The following is a 21,886-nucleotide window of genomic DNA, read 5'->3' as shown; positions in this document are numbered from 1 at the left end:
AGTTCCACTCCAAAGCCTGATTCCTCCACCCCCCTCTCCTAACACTACTTTAGGGGCCAAGCCTAAGGGAGGGGCCCCTACTGCTCCTCCATCAGAGTAGCCTTCAATTTCCCAGGGTTTTAGGAAACTTCCCCAAGGGCAGGGGAGAGGGCCTCTCAGTAGCTTAGGGCAACCCATGGGGAGGAGGAGGCAGGTAGTGAGACGGAAGCTTCTCTCTTTTTCCAAGACCTTTATTTCCTGAGATGAATAAATAATCAGTGGCTGAGGGGCAGGGGCGCTGAGTGGGGACCAGGAGGTGGCAGCATGCAGCTGGCAGGAGGGGACTGTGATGGGCCCAGCCCTGGAGGGCACCCCCTCACCCCAGGCAGGGGCCAGAGCCCACAAGCAGCCACCACAAGGAGATACTTTTTAAAAATTCACACATTGTGAAGCCTGCCCAGTTTCCCCCAGGCCAAGAGCTCATGGCATCCACATTTAGGGCTACTTTTTCACTCCAAGGGCCTTGCCTGCCCCGGCCTGGTGGTAGGAGGTGCTTACCCCACTCAAAAAGAAAGCAAGCTGCCTCCAGTGTCCAGGTGGGAGAGAGGCCGGCCATCTGGGGACAGCCTGGATGGGAGGAGATCCTGCAGGTGCGGCGGGGACTATCTGCCCTTGATGAAGCCCTCCAGCACACGGTCACTGCGCTCTGACAGCCAGTAGCCAGTCATGGCCGCCACGGCTCCGATGAAGATGGCGGTAAAGACCAAGTCGCCCTTAGCGGCCAGTGTGGCCAGCGCACAGATGACGACCCCAAAGAACATCTGCTGCAGCACAACCAGCTCATCCTCTGTCATCTCCGAGAAGAAGCCTGCTGACTCTGTGAAGAACGTGAGAAGCATCTGTCACGCCTCTGCTATTCCTGGAGCTGCCCACGTGCCTCATCGTGGCTGCCACACGCCTGCCTGGCAGGCCAGCACACAATGTCATTTACTGCTGAGAGCGACTACAACGGGGGCAGTTACTGTCCCTGTCTCCCTAAGTGGGACACGGAGGCTCAGAGAAGTGAGGAGGTCTGCCCAAGCCGTGTGGTGGGCAGGTCGGGGCAGAGCATGTGTGCTAGCCCAGCTCTGGAGCCAGACTGCCTGGGTTTGACTCCCAGCTCTGCAGCCTGCTGTTCGTGTGGCCCTGGGCAAGTTATTTCCTCTCTCCGTATCCTGGTTTCCGCTGTGTAAAATGGGGCTGAGAATAATACCACCAGCCCCGGATTGGTTTTAGAAGTGAAATAAGTTAAAACATGCAACATGCTTGCAACAGTGTCTGACACACAGTGAGCACTGGGCAAGCAGTCACAGTTGTCACCATTGTGATTGTCCTTCATGTCATCACACCTCCGGCCTGCGACTGCTCTCAGCAGCCCAGGACAAGGACGGGTCCCATTGGACAGATAAGAATGGAGGTAGGGTGATTTGACACTAAGTGCGGTTTTCTTTCTCTCTTGGGAGGCATGAGGTTGCTTAAAGTCACCCTGGGGGTAAGATGTGGGGTTTGGGCCTCAGTGCTGCCTCATGGGGGCTGGGTGGCAGTGGGGATGGGGCAGGGCCCCTGGCTGCCTGGAGAAGGGACTTGCCTGCCCCCACCATGAGGACCTCCCCCCTCCTCCCGTTCCCCGCAGTGGGGGGGCACTCTGGGGCTCACCTGGGATCTGCTCCTTCACACATACGCCCTCCATCTGTTTGTAGCCTTCAGCACAGATACAGCGATAGCTACCCTCGGTGTTCTCGCACTGCTCGTTCTCTCCTGGACACACCTGTGTCTCACATTCGTCCACATCTTGAGGGAGGGTGAGGCAGGGTCAGACCCCCACTGCCAGGGTTCCACCTGCAGGAGCCCTGACTCCATCTCGCTCACATCCAGACCCTCCCCTCTGCCCTGGCCCAGGCAATATTCCACCCTTGCTTCCCCTGCCCTGTCTGTGTCCCCCCAGCCATTCTCAATCCATGGTGGGCAAGGCACTCCACTGTCTGTGCGCTGCTGGAGACTCACCGAGACACTTGGAGCCCACCTGCTGGTAGCCAGGGCTACACTTCTTACAGCGGCCTGGCCCTGCCCCCATGCAGCCCAGGCAGGCCTTGGCGCAGTCTGGAGAAGGGAGAGGAGAGACAAGGTGAGAGCTGCCCTTAGGCCCAGGGCAGACTGTGGAGGGGGTACACCCCAGAAGAGGTCTGGAGGGGTTCTGGTGCCTGAGAAGGTAGAAATTTGGGGGGAAAGGCATGGAGCAGCTCCTCCTACCCTCCACAACAGGACTGGCACTTACCTCGGCACTCATAGGAGCCCTCCGTGTTTACACAGAACTGATCGGCTCCACAGCTGGCTCGCTCTGTGCCACACTCGTCAATGTCTGTAGAGAGGCCGGCAGGGCAGGAGTTTCAGTCCCTATTGCACTAACAGGGAAGCCGAGGCCAGGGTTGTTGGGGAATGGACCTGCCTATGCTCAAAGGGGGTGCCAGAGACTGCAGGCTGCACGCCAACACAGAGGTAGGGGTGCAGCTGGACTTAAGAGCTGTCTAGCCAGAGACCACAGTTTCCAATCTGCCTTGCAGCTAAGTGTGGCCTAAGGAGTGAGTTCTGGCCAACAGGATGTAAACAGAAGGGATGTGCTCCGCTTTTAGCTTGGCCTTAAAACAACCGAATTGTTTTAAATCCTCCGTGCACTTTCTTCCCTTTCTCACTTCCTGAGTGTCAGGTCATGGAACACGAAGGTACCTATAACCCAACCTCAAACAACAGAAACGTCCCACGGGGATGACCACAGAGTAAGACAGGAAGTACTGGGTCCCTGAGTGATTGTGACAAGCAGAACTTCCTTGCCGGCCTGGACCACTCGTTCTGAGACTGTGGTATGAGATAAAAATAAACCTCTATATTCTTTAAGCCACAGCCTTCGGTGATCTTTTTGTTATAGCAGCTTAGCCTTTACCCTCGTCTGTATAGACAGCTGGACAGAGACCAAACCAAGTCTTGAACTCAGGCTTCGCAACCCCAAGTTAAAAATCTTCATTTCCCTGGCTAATCCTTCCTCAATTTTCAAGACTTGGCCTAAGTGATACCTCCTCCAAGAAGTCTTTCCAGATTCCCCACCACCAGAGCTGAATCAGGGACATCTCTAACCGCACAAAGTAACTGCCTGGCTACTTTTCTACCTTTCCAACCGGGCTGAGATCTCCACGAAGATGGGGACAGAGTTGGTCTAGCCCAGATATGTTTGTGTTGACGGGGACCACCTCCCCAGCCCTAGGGCGGGGCCTCACTCACCTACACACTTGAGGTGATGCAGGGCCCAGCCCTTCTTGCACTGTAGACAGTTTGACTCTTCGGGTCCTGAGCAGCGGGCACAAGGGCCAAAACAAGCTGAGCGGAATGGGGAGAGTGTAAGGATGGGCATGCAGACATCCTATCTGTGCCTGCCCAGCCCCACGCCTCTTGGCTACCTACCCGAACATACCAGATGGCTGGCGTTGCGCTCTGCCTCAAAGTAGCCAAGGCCACACTGGCCACAGGCCTCGCCCCCGTAGCCGGCTTGGCAGTCACAGTGCCCGCTGCCCCCTCGAGTCCCTTCCCCTTCACACTGCCCGTAGCCACCGCAGGGCTTCTCTGCACCCCCAGGACAGGCTGTGGGCAGACACCAAAGCAGGTAAAATCACAAATACAGTCGTGAATACAGAGAATATTCCCCATATCATGAAACATTTTTGGAGAAGAAACTTAATGGCAACATAACGCTTTGTATGAAATGTACTTAACCAATACCTTCCTATGGAACAGATTATTTACCACAATTTCCTCTTATAAAGGAATCATCTTTGTCACGGATTTCCTTTTTCTGTTTGTTTTCAATTTACTACTTTTTTATTCTATTTTTTAAAAAGATTTATTTATTTATCTATCTATCTATCTATCTATCTATTTATTTATTTATTTATTATAGACTTAGAGAGAGAGAGGCAGAGACACAGGCAGAGGGAGAAGCAGGCTCCATGCAGGGAGCCCGACGTGGGACTCGATACCAGGACTCCAGGATAGCGCCCTGGGCCAAAGGCAGGCGCCAAACCACTGAGCCACCCAGGGATCCCCGACTTTTTTATTCTTTGTGTCACTAAGTATCTGAAGCTTCCAGAGAGATTTTTCTAAAAGGGCTGGTGGTAGGTTCAGCTCCTCCCTCAGGACTGTATGTAGAAGAAGGTGATGATTGGGGTTTAAAGCAGCACTTGCCTGCCCTAGGAAGCTCACCTTGTCCAGAGGATGGGCCTGATCTGATCTAGGCATGGGAAGTGGGATGGTGGGGGCATTTCTCACAAACATGATAAAAACCACAGTCCCATCTGACTAGCCCTATAATCTTTATTTTCAGAGCCATTCCCCAGTGATTTGTTCATCTCAACAGCCCTGTGAGGCATATGAGAACTAAGGTCCAGAGAAATTATCTGAGCAACCTGAGCTCACACAGCCAGCTATAGGACAGAGCCAGGACTTGGATCCTTGGCCTTGGAAGTTCCCTCTAGTCCCTCGAGAGGAGCTTGAAAACTCACGGAGACAGGAGGGCCCGAAGGTGCCTGAGGGGCAGCAGAGCTTCAGGGAATCTGAGCAGAGCCACTGGAAGAGGTCTGGGGCTTCCTGCTGCCTGAAGTGGGGTGGGGATGACAGTAAGGGGGAGCTGAGAAGGTGTCAGGTGCCACCCACTGCCCAACCTCCCAAGGAATCTGTGAGACAACCCACGTTGGATATAAGACCCACCAACACCTTCTCCCCATTTGGCAGAGGAGTAAAGTGAGGCTCAGAGTGAAACTTGGGCCCTCCCATAAGTCCTTAGCAGATCTAGGTTTGGAAGAAGGAGCCACAGTAGGACACAAACCCTAGCATGCAGCTCCCTCCTTCACCACCAGGACCGTCTGTGGCCCCTTCCCTGGAAAGCCCCCCAACAACTCACTTGTGAAACCACCAGCTCTCCACCAGTTCCTCGCTCAGCTCCAGGAGGCGGTGGCATTCAAAGTCCGACTTGCTGCACACGCTCTCAAGCACCTCCACCAGGCGGGTCTCACTGACCAGACAGGGTGTGAGTGATAAGACTATGTTCTACGCCATCCCCCACCCTCCTTTAGGTGTCCTATTACCACTACCCCTATGCCATGACTTCAAAGGAAAGGCCATGGGGCATAATGGAAGGGTAGTCAAATAGACCTGGATTCAAATCTAGTTAAGTGACCTTGGACAAGTCACTTAACCTCTCCTGAATCTCTGTTTTCTCATCTGTAAAATGGAGACAATACCTGTCCTGCAGACTGATTATAAGATACCTCCATTCCTGCGTTTGCACAATGGGATGTAATACTCTCCTTGCTGGGTAAATGTGATTAAAAATACATTGCATAACAAGTGTTGGCAAGGATGTAGAGAAATTGGAACCCTCCTACATTGAAGGTGGGAAAGAAAAATGGTGCAGCCACTGTGGAAAACAGTTCAGCAGTTCCTCAATAGGTTAAACATGGAATTACCATATGAATCAGCAGTTCCACTCTTGGTTATATATCCCAAAAGAATGGAAAACAGGTGTTCAAACAAAAACCTGTACACAAATGTTTGTAGCAATACTGTACACAACGGCCAAAAAGTAGAAACAACCCAAATGTCCATCAATTGAAGAATAGATAAGTAAAATGCAGTAAATCCATACAATGAAATATAATTAAGCTTTAAAAAGGACTGAACTAAAACAAAAAACAAAAAATAAAAAATAAAAAATAAAAAATAAAAAGGACTGAACTACTGACATCTGTTATATTATGAACGAACCTTGAAAACAATACACTAAGTGAAAGAAGCCAGATACAAATGGATTCCAATGGAATCAGCAAATCCACAGACACAGCCAGCAGAGTAATGGTTGCCAGGGGCTAGGGGAAAGGGAGAATGGGGAGCTGCTGCTAAATAGGTATGTAGTTCCTTCATGCCGTGGTAAAAATGGTCTGGAACAAGACAGTAGTAAAGGCTGCAAAACATGTAAATGTACTAATGTCTTTAGGGGTACATTTTATGTTATATATATTTTACCACGACAAACTTTAAAAAAATATATATATATGCATACACATATATTATGTATTTAAAGGGTCTAGCATGTGCTTGGCATATAGGAGAAGATTTAAAAAACAAAAACCAAACAAACAAAAAAACAGGAGCCATTATACAGCTAGAAGTGCCCTTCAGGTTATCTTGGCCAATCCCTTCATTCCTAAATGAAGAAACTGAGGCCCAATAAGGGAAAAGAAAATGATCCATGTTACATAATAACAAACCCCTGGTTTCTAGTGGGCATCACAGTTTAATCCTTACCACAATCCTAAGAAACAGACAAAGCAAGTATTAATATCCCCAATTTACAGATTAGGAAAGTGAGGCTCAGAGAAGTGAAGTGACCTTCCCTAGGGTACACAGAGTCAGAACTGACAACCAGGTCTAACTCCAGGTCTTGTTGATTCCTTCTCCTTTACCTGACTTTGGAAAGGGGGAGGGCCTAGGATTCAGGCCTTTCATCTGGTGGTGTCATCTCATCCCACAGCTTTATAATACTGACCATATGCTGAGGACTCCCAAATTCAGGTTTCCAGCTCCTACTTTTCCCCTGAGCCCCAGACACCTCAATCTAACTCTACTTGGCTGTTTAATGGACATCTCAGCCCAATATGTTCAAAGAGAACACCTAATTCCAGCCCCCGCCCCAAATTGCCTCCTGCCTCAGCTTTACCCATAGCAGGAAACAGTCCACTCTTCACCCAGTTGCTCAGGCCCAAAAGTTAATGAGTACTTTTTATTCTTTTTCTCTCATACCCCATAATGATTCCATCATCGAGCCCTATCAGTCCATCTGCAAAACATACCCAGAATTTGACGCATTCTCACCACACCCACCACTAGATACCACACCGGCTCATGCTGTCGCACCTAGACTAGCCTCCCAAAGGGTCTCCCTGCTTCCTCTACTCCAGCCCCTAGTCTTTCTGCTACTTCACAGCGTAGGTACATCTTCTAAAGGTATGAATAAAAGCTTCTCCGTTCCAAACCTTCCGATGGCTTTCCCATTACACTCAGAATGAAATCTAGACAGCACTCTGTGACCTTCAAGGCACTCTGCCTCCATGTTCAACACTCTCTTCTGCTTCACTCCCATCCAGCCTCATCTCAAATACAAGCAGCTCAGTCCCACTCTGCCCAAATCCCTTCCCTGTCACAGAGCTTGCTTCTCTCCTTCGGTTTCTGTTCAAATGTCACACCTTGAACCCCACGCCTGTAGTCCACCCTGCTTTCCTGTTCTTCATTTGATAGGACCTTATTTATTTATTCACTCTCTGTCTCCTCAATTAGAACCTAAGCTCCTTGAAGATGGAATTTTGCCTGCCTTATTTATTGCTATGCTAGATATGTTCAGGGATACTTGTTGAATAAGTACTCCCCCAAGAGTTTCTAGGCCCCCACAGTAGAGCAGAGATTGGGAGGTGAGGTATACAAACCCACCTCTCCAGGCCCTTACCTGTCTTTGTATTTGGACAACTTCTCTTCCTCCCAGGCAGTATTTCCACCTCCAAAGTTGTCCCGGATTGTTCTCTCCAGGCCCTGGAAATGGAGAACAGTAGTAATAGCTAAGAACAGTGCCTGGCACATTCTAGCACTTGGGTATTTCACTGACCAGGGGCCTGAGGCACAGACAGGAGACCTGCCCAAGGTCATACAACTAGTAAACAACCAAGCTGGTACTTGACTCATGCAGACTTGCATCCCAGAACCGCTTTCACCTCCTGTGCCACCAGGTCGGGCCATCTCCCTCAAGGCTGCCCATGCACCCACCTTGTTGAAGCTGTAGACCAGTTCCCGGCAGGTATGACATGGATGGAGCTCAGTGGGGGGTGAAGACTGGGGAAGAGGAGACGGCTGGAGCCAGACCGGGCCTGGGAGACTAAGGAAGAGAGTCAGGCCCCAGAGCAGAGGTGGGACCAGGCCCCTCCGGGGCAGCGAGGCCATCTTTTCCCAGGCTGGGAACCTGTAGATAAACGGAATGGGTATGGCTCCCTGGAGGAGCCTGGTGAGAAAGAAAAGGGTTGGTTCTGAGGCGCCGCGGGCCTGGGGGCCCGGATCTGCGTTATTATAAGGCTAGCCTGGGGGAACGCCGGGGAACGGCCCGGGCAGGGAGGGGGTGGAGGAGCCCGTTCTGCAGTTCCAAGACGGGAACAAGTTATCCTCGTCACCATGGGAGACGTGGCCTGAAGCCTCAGCAAGGGAGAAGTCAACTCATTGCTCTAAGGTCTGAATATGGGTTATGGGGGCCAGGATCAGCGGAATTAGGGAGAACGGGTCAGAGTCCAAGTATCAGAACAGGGGCCGGATGGGCGGCCTCGTGGGGCGGAGTCCGGAACGGAACCCGGGTCTAGAGGGGAGGAGCCCGGATCCGGATATGGAGGGCAGGGGTCGGGTTCGAGCCTCGTAGCCTCGTCCCCTGCGGCCCGCTAGCAGGCAGGGGAGGGTGCAGACCCGCCGAGGCTGCGTGGAGGAAGAGCCCACCCACCGGCCCGCGAGCGCCGGCCGCTCGCCTCCCAACGCCGCAGCCGCAGCCGCCGCCGCCTGCGTAGGACGCGCAGCCTCCGCCGGCTCCGCAGTCCGGGGGGCGGGGCCCGCCCCGGCCAATGGCGGCCGTCCATGTGCCATTGCGTCATGCTACGTCAGCAGCCCGCCGGCGGCGCCGGGCTGCACCTGTCCCGGCGTTAAAGGGCCGCGGGCGTGGTGCTCGGCTGGCTACGCGGTCGCAGACACGGGCGGGAGGCGCGGGTAGAAAAATAGCGTCTGCCTTTATTCGAGTCGCTTCCCCTGCCTCACGTGCCATCCCGCGTGCCCCCACCGGGGCCCCCGGGACCTCCGAGAGCCTGAAGCAGCTGGTCCAGGGTGGGCTGCAGGGCCCGGGACACTTGCTTGGCCCTCTCCCCGAGCCGCCCGGGACTGGGGGCGCCAGGCCCCTGCAGGGTCCCCAGGAAGTCGGGCAGCTGGGAGGGCAGGGAGAAGACCGGTACGCTGCGGAACAGGGCGGGCACGGCACCCGAATGGAGCAGTCCGTCGAAGTAGGCCCCCACGTAGCGGCCGGGCGCCCGGCCCTGCAGGAAGTCGGGCAGCACGCAGCTGAGCGAGGCGGCGAAGGCGTCGTGCGGGCCGTGCGGGGCGGACGGCGACGCCGCGTCCTGCAGCCACTCGTGGCACAGCGCCACGGCCCCGGGCGAGAAGAGCAGGACCACCACACCGCCCTCCTGCAGGGTCTGGCGCCGCTGCGCGTGGAACCAGGCCAGGGGCCCCTGCGCGCTCAGCTCACGCCGGCTCCAAAGGTCCACAGTCACCTGCAGCGGCAGCTGGCACAGCGCTGACGCCAGGGCGCCCACCAGGCGTTCAAAGCCCGAGTCCTCGGCGGAGTAGAGGAGCAGAGCCGCGCGGGCCGTGGCGGCAGCTGCCAGAGAGAACAGAGGGGAAGAGGAGACGTGAGAAGGCCTGAGGCCCGGCCCGCTGGGGGCGGCCCCCCGCCCGGCGCTTGCTCGCACTCACCCCCCGCGCGGAGGTCCTCCTTCAAGAGCCTCAGCCACCCTGTTAGGGGAGAGGGGCGCGGGCGGCCCATGAGCTCAGCCGCCACCTTCTCAAGGGAATTCTCAGGGGGCACGCCCAGCCCTGTCCCTGGGAAGTAAGGGGACTAGCGGGTGCTCACCTTTCACGTGGTCCTTCCTGAAAAGGAAGAGAAGGAAAAGCACAGAGGCCAAGAGTAGGCAGGCCAGCCACACCAGGGCCCAGCGCTGGTGAACGTCTAGGAGACCCGGGGGAGAGGACAGGCTGGTTAGATACCTTACCTTTTCACCCCACTTCACTAAGGAGAACTCATTTAAAAGATCTCTGAGGCTGCCGTGTGGTGACTGAACTGGCTCAGAGAAATGGAGAGATTTGCCCCAAATCCACGGTGTAGAGTGTCAGAGTCAATATATGGACATAGGTCCATCTACTTGGGTGACCCTTGGATAAGTCACTTCATTTTCTGTCTGTTTTCACCTCTAAAACTGGGTTCACAATAGTACATTCTTCATAGGGTTGCTGTGAGGACCACCTATATTAATACAAAGTGGGGCGCCTGGGTGGTTCAGTGGTTGAGCATCTGCCTTACCCTCAGGGTGCAGGGATTGAGGGTCCAGGGATGGAGTCCCACATCAGGCTCCTTGTGGGGAGCCTGCTTCTCCCTCTGCCTGTGTCTCTGCCTCTGTGTGTGTGTGTCTCTCATGAATAAATAAATAAAATCTTAAAAAAAAATACAGAGCACTTATGCTGGGCATAGTAAGGGCTCAAATGTCAGGTAATATTGTCTCCTAAGGCTAGGATTGTTGGGCCCTTGACCTCACTGTTTTGAGGACTCCAACAGCCTTCTAACTGGTGTCCCTAACCTCTTTTTTGCCTTTAAGTTCTTCACTACATGGCAGGCCCAGAGATCTTTTTAAAATACAAATTCGATTATTGCCTTTCAGGAAGCTCCTGCTTCCTGCTCTTAATATAAAATCCATTTTCCTAAGGGGCACCTGGATGGCTCAGTTGGTTAAGGGTCAACTCTTGATTTTGGCTCAGGTCACGATCTCAGGGTTGTGAGATCGTGGGTGTGGAGTGTGCTTAACATTCTCTCTCTCTGCTCCTTCCCCCTCTTTCTCTCTTTAAAATAAAACAAAACAAAACAAAACAAAAAACAATTCCTTACATCAACTCCCAAGGTCCTAGATAGCCCTGGCATCTTTGGGATAGAGGTTTGCCTTCCAAGTCTGAGGCCTGCCTTCCAAGACACTCCAGCCACACTGGCCACCTTGAAGTTCTCAAAAAAGACTCTTCCTCCCCTTCACCTAGCTCAGCCTTCAGAACACCGGAAACCTTTTCCTGGCCTCACCCCAATCTAAGTCAGGCCCCCATTATGTGCATTTATGGATATAGACACTTTATAATGAATGCTTCAATAGCTCACATTTACTAAGCGTAAGTGATTGTTTAGCTAATGTCTTCCTAGCCTTCTATGGCTGCAATTGGAGCAGGGATTGTGTCTTTTTGGTGATGCTTGAATCCCTGTAAGCTATCTTATTTTTTGAATGAAGGACGGAATGTCCCTCTGATTGATCTGAGCCAGGGAATGACAAGGCCACTGCATGTGCCCCCCCTAGGAATGTCTAGATGCCAGTCTTGGTACAGAGAGGAAGGGCAGCTCTTGTAATACTCACACTTGTCCATGGGGCAGGCCCATAGTGCTCTCAGCTCATCTTCCCACAGCTGTAAGACACAAACAAAACCAAGGCCACAGCCCCAGAAATCCCACCAAGTTCTGGCCAGACTGATCTCCAAATTCCCAGTCCCAACTTTGCACACTTCATACACACACAAGTCCCTGAAAGCCACTCTTTGATCATGCTGTGCCTACTCCATGCCAAATCTGGCCCACATGAAATCACCCTTCCTTGAAGCTCTCCCTGGAACCCAGTGCTTAGCACATATGAATTTGGTTCTGTTTACTGTTTTCTAGCCAGCAGTGAGCAACTTGGGAACAGGAACTATATGCTTCTTCAAGTCTTGGCTTCCCCAGGGCTGGACACAAAATAAGCAGAAATAGATGATGAGTGGGTACTAGAGGGGCAGTGAGGAGGCCCCTGCCTAGGAAGAGAGAGTTTCCCTGGTGCCCTTTTCTAGGCACAGGAAGAGATGGAAGAAGTTAAATACAGACCTTTAGGCCTACTGCCCTTGGGCATTGGCACAGGGCCCTCCTGCCACCTACTCACCTGCAGACACTGGCCTGACTGCAGGTCTTGTAGTAATTGCTCTCCAAGGCGAGCTGCCCTCTGCCAAGCCAAAAGGAGACTGTCACCTAGGGGCACCACACTTAGGAGACCACCAAGCTGCAGCTGAGCAGAATAGTGGCAGGGTGGGGGGTGGTGCAGGGCTAGAGACTTGTAAGAGGTCGCTGAGAACAGGGCCTGGGTCGGAGTCCACCCCCAAATACCCAGAGACCAGCATAGGGCCTGGCACAGAGGAGAAACTGAAAATTTGAAGCCAGATTTGAGATGGAACCAGAAAGGTACATGGAGGAGGGTCCACTCGTCCTCACCGTGGAGGCCTTGCTGAGTAGTGGGGTGCAGCCACTGGGTTCTAAGGCACAGAGTGATCTGTTGTCCTGGAGGCCTCGTGTCTCTACCAGCAGCAGATCATCCTTGAGGGCCCTGAGGGAGTCTGGAAGGGGTGAGAGCCCACTCTGAGTGAGACCCAGCCATGCTGGAGGCTGCCACTTGCTCCCACCCCTTCCCATGCCTGACCTCCACCCCCATGAACTGGCACTTCCAGGGCTCACCTCTACTGCAATGGCCCTGTCCCAACCTTCCCCAGGCTTCACTCACCAGCCCACAAGCACTCCTGTAGCTGCAGCTTCTCCCAGCTGCTCACCTGCTTAGAAGAAGTCAAGGTTAAAGGCACACAGAAAAGCAAGAGGCATGGCCACAACAGAAAAAAAGGCCAGTCAGGGGAGGCCAGTCAGGATGTGTGTGTGTGTGGGGGGGGCAGAGGCAGGGGTGGGGGTCCTGCATTCTGGACCTAATGTTAGGCAGATCAGGGTTCAAGGCTGGGTGATAAGGAGATACTTTATTTTTATCAGCCTCAACCTCATGAGGGCATCTGATCTGAAGAGCCTTATGACCCTAAATTATCTCTTTTCATGTCTGAAAAGCACTTTATACATTCCCTTCTCATCTAACCACCTTCACCAAAGGCCTCACCTGACGACTCCACTTCTATACTGTATTATTCACTAAGTCTACCGTCTGTCTTTCTCCATCAGAACATAAGCTCTCTAGAGTGGGTACATGTATTGGTTTTATTCACTACTGTGAAGTAGTTAACTATCATCCTCATTAAACAGATGAGGAGACTGATGTTCAGAGCAGTGAAATGACTTGCTCAGAGTCCCACGGCAGTGCTAAAATAAACAGTACGAATCTCACAGGTAGCCTATAACAACTTTGCTTCCAGTGACCCAAGGATAGAGTGGGTCCAGAAGACAGTGAATTATCGGAGGGGGGGGTGTCCATGTGCGGTCCAGCCCCTTCTTACCTGGACACAGAGGTTGGGGTGGGCATTCAGCAACGGCAACTCAAGTGTCTTCTGTGGAGAAGGGGTAATGGGTGAGGTCAGGAAATGTGACCCCTGGGCTCCCCTTCCTTTCCTGATCCCAGGAGCCTCCCACAACTTCACTTACATTTACAGTGACATTTGCTTGATACAGAGGCGGGACCAGCGACTGGCAGGGGCCCCCGCCTGGTGCCTGCCAACATAGAGTGGCCTCAGCAAGCAGTGAGCAGGGTGCATCTAACCGCCAGCCCCGTGGGGGCAGTAGCTGCAGCCGGGCTGCACGCCAGAGGTTCCGGTGTGCCCGAGGGTCTGCGAGGAGAGGGTGGGGTCACTGGGCATGCAGCATGTGGCCACCTGCACCATTCCACCCTGGCCCCAGCCCTGGTCTGCTCACCCTCCCTAAAGGGACAGATGCTTGTCCTGACAGAGTCGGGCTCTAAAGGCCACACCTGGAAAAGAAATAGAGCTCTATTAATCCATTCTACCCAGCTGACCCTCCAGGAGTATGTGCCAGGCCCTCTGCTAGGCACTGGAGATGCATTCATTCAACTAATATTTCATCAACACTTGCCCAGTCTTTTTCCCTTTGTAAAGCCCTAGAGTTGCACATTTTTATTTTTCCAGCAAATCCTATGCCATTATCTAGCAACACCTTAATTCAAAAGACTTTTAATGAGTACCTACTCTGTGTCTTAGCACTAGGGGTGTTGATAACTAAATCCATAGTCATTTTGTGTGAACCTACTATATGCCGGGTACTGTGCTAAGTGTTAAGACACATTCATTTATTTTTCCAATAGAATATATATGTATTTTTAAAGTAAACTCTACCCACAGTGTGGGGCTCAATCTCATAACCCTGAGATCAAGAGTCACAAGCTCTTTTGACTGAGCCAGCCAAGTACCTCATTTGTTTCAATAAACTTTTATTTTTTAAAAGATGTTATTTATTTATTCATGAGAGACACAGAGAGAGAGGCAGAAACAGGCCCCATGCAGGGAGCCCGACTCAGGACTTGATCCCAGGATCATGCCCTGGGCTGAAAGCAGCGCTAAACTGCTGAGCACCCAGGCTGCCCACTTTCAATAAACTTTTAAAGCACCTCTATTCTGTACTTAACCCTGTGGTAAGCAGTATAGATAATACATTAATTTATTCAGCAAACTTTTAATTAAGAACACCTACTATGTGGCAGGCATTGTGCTTGGCAGTAAGGATGTTTATATCACAGCAAACATTTCATGAACATCTGTTGTGCGTCCTATCATAGTGTGTTTGTAGAGTTTCATTCATTCATTCATTCATTCATTCATTCATTCCTTTAACAGACTTTTTTTTAAGATTTTATTTACTCTTGAGAGAGAGGGAGGCAGAGACAGAAGCAGGCTCCATGCAGGGAGCCTGATGGGACTCGATCCTGGGTTTCCAGGATCAGGCCCTGGGCCGAACGCAGTGCTAAACCGCTAAGCCACCCAGGCAGCCCCCTTTAACAGACTTAATTAGCACCTACTACATTCCAGGTAGGAATTGTGCAAGGCTCTGGGGGAGTTACTAAATTTGAATTAGGTATTATTTCCTTGTCATCAAGAAAATTACAAAGTCACATTTGTAGTAAGGATAAAAAAAATGTATATAAATTAACAGATTAATCACTCATTTATTGAGCACCTATTGTGTGCAAGAAGATGCCCAAATGAGAAAGGAAGTGATAAACGAACAAGAAAAGACAGAAGTGCAAGAAGACTGGAAGAAAGGAGAGGCCACACAGTTGAGGAAAAGCTTTGGGAAGCTTTGAGGTAACATTTGAGCTGGAAGGATTTGGTTGTATAGAAAAGAAGTGAAGGCATTTCAGGTAGTGGAAATGACAGGTGTTCATGCTAGAGATAAAATAGATAGGATCTGATCATCATATAAATGTGCAATCAGAAGAGGAAAGAGATACACCTGGCTAATTCAGTTGGTAGAACATGCAACTCTTGATCTCAAGGTTGTTAAGTTCAAGCCCCATGCTGGGTGTAAAGATTACTTAAAAATAAAATCTAAAAAAAAAAAAAAGAAGAGGGACGCCTGGGTGGCCCAGCGGTTGAGTATCTGCCTTCTACTCAGGGTGTGATCCCGGGTCCAAGGATGGAGATCCGCATCAGGCTCCCTGCGGGGGAGGGAGCTTCTCCCTCTGCCTGTGTCTCTGCTTCTCCCTCTGCCTGTGTCTCTGCTTCTCTCTGTGTGTCTCCCATGAATAAATAAAATCTTTTAAAAAATTAAATAAATAAAAATGATGAGGAGGAGGAGAAAGAGCCAACATATAGAAGCCTAGATACTTCCTTTTATAAAATCTCCATAAGGCTGGTATTGTTATTCCCATTTACAGACTCAGAGAGGTGAAGTGACTTGCACAAAGCCACACAGTTAGCAAATGGCAACAGTCAGGATTCAAACCAGTCTGAGTTCACAGCACATGCTGTGTTTTCCAGAGGAGCACAAAGAAACAATTGGAGGAGCAGGGGAAGGCCTCAAGGAAGAGGTGACATTTGAATGGGGCCGTGAGGGCAGCCCCGCTGGCACAGGGATTTAGCACCACCTGCAGCCTGGGGTGTGATCCCGGAGACCCAGGACTGAATCCCATGTCGGGCTCCCTGCAAGGAGCCCGCTTCTCCCTCTGCCTGTGTCTCTGCCTCTCTCTTTCTCTCTTTCTTTCTCTCTCTCTCTCTCTCTCTCTCTCTCTCTCTCTCTGTGTCTCTATGAATAAATAAATAAATCTTTAAAAAGAATGGGGCCATGAGGGATCCCTGGGTGGCGCAGCGGTTTGGCGCCTGCCTTCGCCCCAGGGCGCGATCCTGGAGACCCAGGATCGAATCCCACGTCAGGCTCCCAGTGCATGGAGCCTGCTTCTCCCTCTGCCTCTCTCTGTCTCTGTGACTATCATAAAATAAATAAATTAAAAAAAAAAAAAAAAAGAATGGGGCCATGAAGCATGAGTAGGAGTCCTGGTGCATAGAGGCTCATGAAGAACATTCAGAGCCTGCAATAGGCAGAAGACACAGCAGCAAAGGTCAAGAAAGGGCTAGTCACCTTAGGGAGAAAGAGTTCCCATCTCAAAGAGGAGTGTGGAGGATGGTGAGACAAGGAAGGTAAAGGCCACCTTCCTCATCAATGCCACAACCCCCTTCCCCTGGCACCTACCTGCACTCTTTTCTTACCTGAATACAAAGGCAAGGAAACAGGTCTGTGTGGTTCAAGGTAATGGTCTGTGGCCCAGTCTGTGAGACAAACAGAAGGCGAGAAGTTGGAGAAGATGAGGAGGAGGAAGGCTGGAAGCCAGACTTGAGGAAACCAGGCAGGCAGTTGTTCCCCCACCAGTGTTTCTTGCTTTGGGTGTGGGTTGCTGTATCCTCTTCAAGGATCCCCTTTGATGATGCACTTACATCCTTAGCCTGGGCATCAGCCTAGACTGGGAATGGATTTAGGGAGACAGAGCCCTCACCAGGTTTCTGTGCCACCAGGGTTTTGTAGGGCCCTGGATTTGGTTCCAGTACAGGGAGAGGCCAAAACGCTGCTCCTCAGAGACATCCAGCACCAGGTATACATCATCACCATCAGCAGACACATTGAGCCAGGGCAGGGCTGTGGGGGGATGCAAAGAGAAACTTCTTTCACCCTTTTTCTATACTCAGCCCTGGTCGTATCCCTCCAACTGACCCTTTGGAGTTTCCTTCAAATCCCTGAGACTGGAAGACTCTTGGAGGGCAGAGATCTCAGACCAGACTTTGTCCCTAGCAGCCAGCCCAGTATCTTGAAACAACTCTTCTCCCTCTGCAGCCAGAAGGATCCTATAAACACTGTAAGATAAATCATGCTTCTTTGCTCAGAACCTTCTGATGAGCCTCCCAAATTACTCCCAGAGTAAAAGCCAGGGTCCTTACAATGGCTTGCAAGATCCTACCTGTTTTAACCTCATTTCCTAGCACTCTTGTCCTTAATTAATCTGCTGCAAACACACTGCCCTCTTTAATACTTAAACACACCAGATACATTCCTGCTTCAGGCCTTTGCACTGGCTGTTCCCTCTGCATATGGAATGTTTTTCCCTCAGATACCCACTTGGCTCCTCCCATACCTCCTTCAGCTGTTTACTCACTAGAGTGAGGCCATCCTTGATTGCTGCAACTCCCAACTCCTTTTTATCTTCCTTTCCTTTCCCCAAATTTTCTCCATAGCACCAATTACGTCTTACTGCATAGTTCACATCTCCATGTGTTTATTGTGTCCTCCACCACCTGTACCCTGACCTTGACTCGCATTTAGAATGTCAGCTCTGTAAGTCTGGGATTGTTGTTAGTTTTGTTTATTGGTTTATCTCTACTGCCTAGGACTATTCCTTGGGCAGAGTCGTTGCTCAATAAGTATCTGTTGAACAGGGACACCTGGGTGGCTTAGTCAGTTAAGCATCTGCTTTAGGCTCAGGTCATGATCTTGGGGTCCTGGGATTGAGCCCTGCTTCGGACTCCCTGCTCAGTAGGTCTGCTTCTCCCTCCCCCTCTACCCCTCCCCCTGGGTTGTGCTCTCTCTCTCTCTCTCTCTCTCTCTCTCTCTCAAATGAATAAATAAAATCTTTTAAAATAAATGTCTGTTGAATAGATGAACCAGTGTCTACTGAATGAATGAGTGCACTTAACACTTTTTTTTTTTAAGATTTTATTTATTTATTCATGAGAGATACAGAGAGAGAGGCAGAGACATAGACAGAGGGAGAAGCAGGCTCCTCACAGGGAGCCCGATGTGGGACTCGATCCCCAGACCCGGGATCACACCCGAGCCAAAGGCAGACACTAAACTGCTGAGTTACCCAGGTGTCCCAACACACTTTTCTATATGTATCTTATACCACAGTAAAAAAGAAAATACAATATGAAAAGTGAACAAAGTGAAAATAAAATTCAAATAGTGCCTAGGAAAAATCATCAGAGCCTTGACTTTCCTAACCTTTATTTTATGGTTTAATATTATTTTTATTTTGATATGTGGTGGTAGTGGGGTGTACCATAATCTTAACAATGCTTTGGGCCTCTAGATGTTCCTCATACTAATAAATAAATCTGTTATAAAGAGTGAGAGAATTACCTTCATGTTCCCAATGCCTGGCAGAGAATAGGAGCTACTGCAGTTATGTGTGATGAATGAATGAACTCTATGAGCATCTGGATTGTGGGAAGCCCAGACCTGAAGCCACCTCCAGAGTCCCTCACACTCTAGACCCTGCCCCTCCCTCCTTCCAGCCCCACTGGCCATAGCCCCTACCCCAGCAGCTCTGGATGCTGTCCCGGACTTCGAGCCCCTTGCAGTCTGGGGAGAGATCACAGAAAAGCCTCCAGTGGGACCAGGAGCCAAAGATAGAAAGGGGACAATCCAACCCATGGGGAGCACTGGGAAGGGCTCCTTATCCCCTAAATACCAACCCATCTATCCAATGCCCAAAGCACCTTCCTCAGGCACTGGGAAGTAATATCACCTGAGGAGAGGAGACAAGAGGGATAGATTCTGGGGAGGATGGGAGCTCAGACCTCTGCCTGAGAGTGGATGGGACTAGGAAGGGGGTGAAAGCAGAATGGCAATGGTCATAGGGGAAAGAGACTAGAGGGGCCAGGACTCAGGGTCCCTGAAGCTCTGGGGCACTTACCAGGCAACTGCTGTGTGAAGTTGAGTTCTTTCTGGTACCTGGGCTGAGTGTAGGACCAGATTCGCACCTCAGCCCCCAGAGCAGCCTCAAAGCAGTCAAATACTACAGAGCCCTGTGAGGAGAGGAGTGGTGGATGGCTGGTGGTATAGGCTCAGAATACAGGCCAAGGGCTCTGAGCTCCTCCATGGGCAGCTCCACTCCCCTCCCCCCAAGCCAATGACTCTATACTGTACAGCCCCAAATTCTCCCATTAATGTTTCCTTTAAAGGCCTCTAGTTCTAAAGCACACACCCTCAGAAGGGGAGGGATAAGGGCCCTTGATATCTGAGTCCCTGCCCCCACCTCTGCTGTCCTGAGCCATGTGGCCAAAGCTAAGGTGATCAGATACCCCAATACAGATGTGGGATGCCACTTCCCACAGCCAATGCCCTAGTGGTCCTCACAACTGCCCTTTGAGGTGGGCCAGCAGATTTTCTCCTGTTCTACAATTTTCAAGGCAAGAGGATATTGGCTAGGAGCTGGGGGCATGAGGGAAAGTCAAGGGTTTGCGTGATTTGGCCCAAGTGAAGTTACACCTTCCAAACACATGTGGCCTCCTGAAGTAGGGAGAAGCCCCAACACCCTGCACCACGGTATATACACAGGGCAGACATGGTATTGCAGAAAGTCCAGAGAAGTGGATCCAGCCCACAGACCTCCCCGGTCCAACCTCAGTTTCTGTCTCTGGAAAATGAGGGTAATAATAAAGCCTAGTTCAGGCGTACTTTTGAAGATTACAAAAGAAAGTGAAAATTAAATTTCCTGAAACCCTTCAGAGCTGGGCATTACACCAGGCGTTTTACACATACCAGCTCATTTACTTTTCACAACAGCCATATGAGGCAGGACTATTATTATTTCCATTTTACAGATAGGAAAAAAGAAGCATAAAGGGCTGAAAGGGCTTGCCTGAAGCCCCACCAGAGTCAGTACACAGAGATAACACATACAAGAGGACTTCACAGATGTCATATTTAGAAGATAGTCATTGCTATTATTATTATTTCGCATACCACAGACTGACCAGGCTGCACGAGGGCAGCAGGCACTTGCACCTCCAGCAGGACGCACCGTGCAGTGGGGTAGGCCTGGAAGGAGAGCACCACTTGGGCCTGGAGAAAGGCTGTGAGCAACAGGGTGGGGCACCGGTCAACCCAGAGGCCTTGGGCAAGGCCCTGGCTAGGGGCAGTTGGGCCAGCTGGGTTGTCCTCACCATTCCTAGGCTCCTCCAGTTCTGGATCAGCTGCTCTTCCAAACGTGTCCTCATCTTTAGGCTCTTCCCAGTGGCCTAGAAGGAGCCGAGAACAAGTTCCAGGTCAGGCCCCAGCTCTGGGCTGGCCTTGGGCTTGGTTTCCTTCCTGAAAGCCCAGTGCTGGGAAGGAGGGGCCAGGCCTGGGGCCTGGGGGGGAGACAGGGAGACCAGGCTGACCTGGGGGTCCTATGACCAGTGTTCTCCAGGAGAATACTGAGGATGCGCAGGACTGCCTGACCAACTTCTCAGCCCTTGTGCCCATCCAGACATGCTGACATGTGCACATACAGTTGGGAAATATAATGCTCACCATGCACAGCCAAGTGGATGGCCACACGCACACAGAGGTCACAGTCAGTCTCCTGGTAGCACCTCAATACCAGCTCTGTCTGCAGGCGTGTGGGCACCAGCACAGGGCCTGGGGCAGACACGATGCTCCCAGGCAGGCAGAGAACGTCACCATCTGTGCATGAAAGGTGGTGGGAACTAAAGCTGTTCATAATGCAGAGGTTAGTTGTACCTGACACCCCCAGAAGGCCAAGGGGTTTGGGGCTCTTCCCAGGCTGTGGGTGGATGGTGAGGGCATGGAACTGGAACATCACCCCCCGCCCTCCACCAACCTGGACAGTTCTTTTCTTTCTAGCAGTAGGGCTACTCACCCCAGAGGTGGCAGGAAAGGCCCTGGGAAGGAGGTAAAGACAGTCAGAGTTCACGCCATGAAATCTAGACATTTCTCCCTGCCTGATATCCCTGCCCACCCTTCTGGGCCTCCTCATTCAAGCTCCTCCCAGAAGACAAACCCAGCTCTTGCCCCCTTCTCATTCTTCTTTTATCCCATCAGCACCAGACAGACCAGCCAGGGCAGTTCTGGTGGTGGTGACAGTGACAGGAACCAGGCTAGGGCCTCAATGGGCCGCAGACTGAAACTTGTACTTTCCTCAACCCTCCCAGTGCCCCAGACTTACCGGAGAGCAGCGGGCAGTGTCCTGAGGCCCCATAAGCTTCTCTAAAGAGAGGACCATGGGGCTTCGGCCCAGTGCCAAGGACAACAGGAACCAAGGCACAGGCATCTTCCAGGTGCCAGGAGGCACCAAGGCCCAAGGCCCTGTCCGTCCCCCCCCAGAGGGGGGGGCAGACACCGTACCTCTGCTCCCACTCAGCCCCAAGCTTGCGGGTAGGAGGGGCTAGAATCCCTCCTCAGCCTGGGGTCCCGGTGCTGGCTTGAGTACTCCCTCTCCTGGGAGTCCTGAATCCCGTCCCAGTCCCAGCCAGAGTGCTTTCGCTTTGGCTCCCGGCAGGCAGCAGGCTTTTCCCGCCCCGCCCTGTCCCTCCCACCAACACCAGGCCTGGGAGCCAGCAGCCTTGGACTGGGGTGGTGGCCTCGTCTCCTTCCCCTCTCCTCCTCCTCCTTCTCTGCTGACACCTGGCTAGGAGGGGCCCCTGAAGAGGGTGGTGGCATCACAGCTGAGTAAGGGAGCTCTTACTCACCCTGGGAGTCCCAAAGGAAGAGGCCTTGGGCAATCCTGGGGCATTTCCACTTCCTACATGAACCTGAGATTTTGGCACCCATTAAGTTCCCTCATACTGTGCATCCCTCTCTTCACACATCTGCCCTGGGACTCAGTTACCCTTTGTGGGGCAGGAGCTCTAAAGGCAGAGACAAAGGGCATCAGAAAGTGGACTTTTCACCACTTCCTGGCCTCTGCTCAAGTGTGGTATGGAGGGAAGA

At 51.7% G+C, this 21,886-nt stretch overlaps 2 protein-coding genes across 10 annotated transcripts; both read right to left on the bottom strand.

Annotated features, from left to right (window-relative positions):
* Positions 1-214: 214 nt before the first annotated feature.
* On the bottom strand, positions 215-8,752 carry CRELD1 (cysteine rich with EGF like domains 1). 2 transcript variants are annotated; one of them, XM_041761010.1, is made up of 11 exons: positions 8,591-8,752; positions 7,876-7,984; positions 7,562-7,644; positions 4,964-5,074; positions 4,566-4,657; positions 3,472-3,648; positions 3,292-3,387; positions 2,294-2,377; positions 2,023-2,118; positions 1,675-1,809; positions 215-856 (listed from the first exon to the last, which is right to left on the bottom strand). In XM_041761010.1, the coding sequence occupies exons 1-11, from the start codon at positions 8,728-8,730 to the stop codon at positions 642-644; spliced, it is 1,338 nt and encodes a 445-aa protein (XP_041616944.1). In that variant the 5' UTR covers positions 8,731-8,752; the 3' UTR covers positions 215-641. The 2 variants fall into 2 exon arrangements, with proteins under 2 accessions (XP_041616944.1, XP_041616943.1); XM_041761009.1 differs by having other exon boundaries at positions 7,876-8,068; positions 8,591-8,707.
* Positions 8,753-8,851: 99 nt separating this feature from the next.
* IL17RC (interleukin 17 receptor C) lies at positions 8,852-21,258 on the bottom strand. 8 transcript variants are annotated; one of them, XM_041761000.1, is made up of 19 exons: positions 21,123-21,258; positions 20,817-20,838; positions 20,468-20,620; positions 20,119-20,193; positions 19,919-20,028; positions 18,867-18,978; positions 18,488-18,532; positions 16,674-16,813; positions 16,390-16,449; positions 13,586-13,640; positions 13,319-13,500; positions 13,174-13,224; positions 12,465-12,510; positions 12,179-12,300; positions 11,853-11,912; positions 11,301-11,349; positions 9,767-9,862; positions 9,610-9,648; positions 8,852-9,514 (listed from the first exon to the last, which is right to left on the bottom strand). In XM_041761000.1, exons 1-19 carry the CDS (start codon positions 21,225-21,227, stop codon positions 8,895-8,897), a joined length of 2,142 nt encoding a protein of 713 aa, XP_041616934.1. In that variant the 5' UTR covers positions 21,228-21,258; the 3' UTR covers positions 8,852-8,894. The 8 variants fall into 8 exon arrangements, with proteins under 8 accessions (XP_041616934.1, XP_041616935.1, XP_041616937.1 ...); XM_041761001.1 differs by lacking the exon at positions 9,610-9,648; XM_041761003.1 differs by lacking the exon at positions 18,488-18,532.
* Positions 21,259-21,886: the final 628 nt, after the last annotated feature.

This window comes from Vulpes lagopus, chromosome 7 (assembly GCF_018345385.1).
Source record: "Vulpes lagopus strain Blue_001 chromosome 7, ASM1834538v1, whole genome shotgun sequence".
NCBI lineage: Eukaryota > Metazoa > Chordata > Mammalia > Carnivora > Canidae > Vulpes > Vulpes lagopus.
This window is presented reverse-complemented; position numbering and strand designations above follow the sequence as displayed.

What these genes read in the sequence shown, in the direction of transcription:
- CRELD1 (XM_041761010.1), bottom strand. Translation starts at nt 8,730, where the DNA reads ATGGCACATGGACGGCCGCCATTGGCCGGGGCGGGCCCCGCCCCCCGG. An exon ending in CGGCCGGCGCTCGCGGGCCG is followed by an intron (nt 7,985 to 8,590) that starts GTGGGTGGGCTC and finishes TCTCTTCCTTAG; the next exon opens with TCTCCCAGGCCCGGTCTGGC. An exon ending in CTTCGGGCCCTCCTGTCTCC is followed by an intron (nt 3,649 to 4,565) that starts GTGAGTTTTCAA and finishes GTCTGCCCACAG; the next exon opens with CCTGTCCTGGGGGTGCAGAG.
- IL17RC (XM_041761000.1), bottom strand. Translation starts at nt 21,227, where the DNA reads ATGCCTGTGCCTTGGTTCCTGTTGTCCTTGGCACTGGGCCGAAGCCCC. An exon ending in TTCCTTGCCTTTGTATTCAG is followed by an intron (nt 13,641 to 16,389) that starts GTAAGAAAAGAG and finishes TTTCTTTTCCAG; the next exon opens with GTGTGGCCTTTAGAGCCCGA. An exon ending in GGAGGACCTCCGCGCGGGGG is followed by an intron (nt 9,515 to 9,609) that starts GTGAGTGCGAGC and finishes TCTCTCTGGCAG; the next exon opens with CTGCCGCCACGGCCCGCGCG.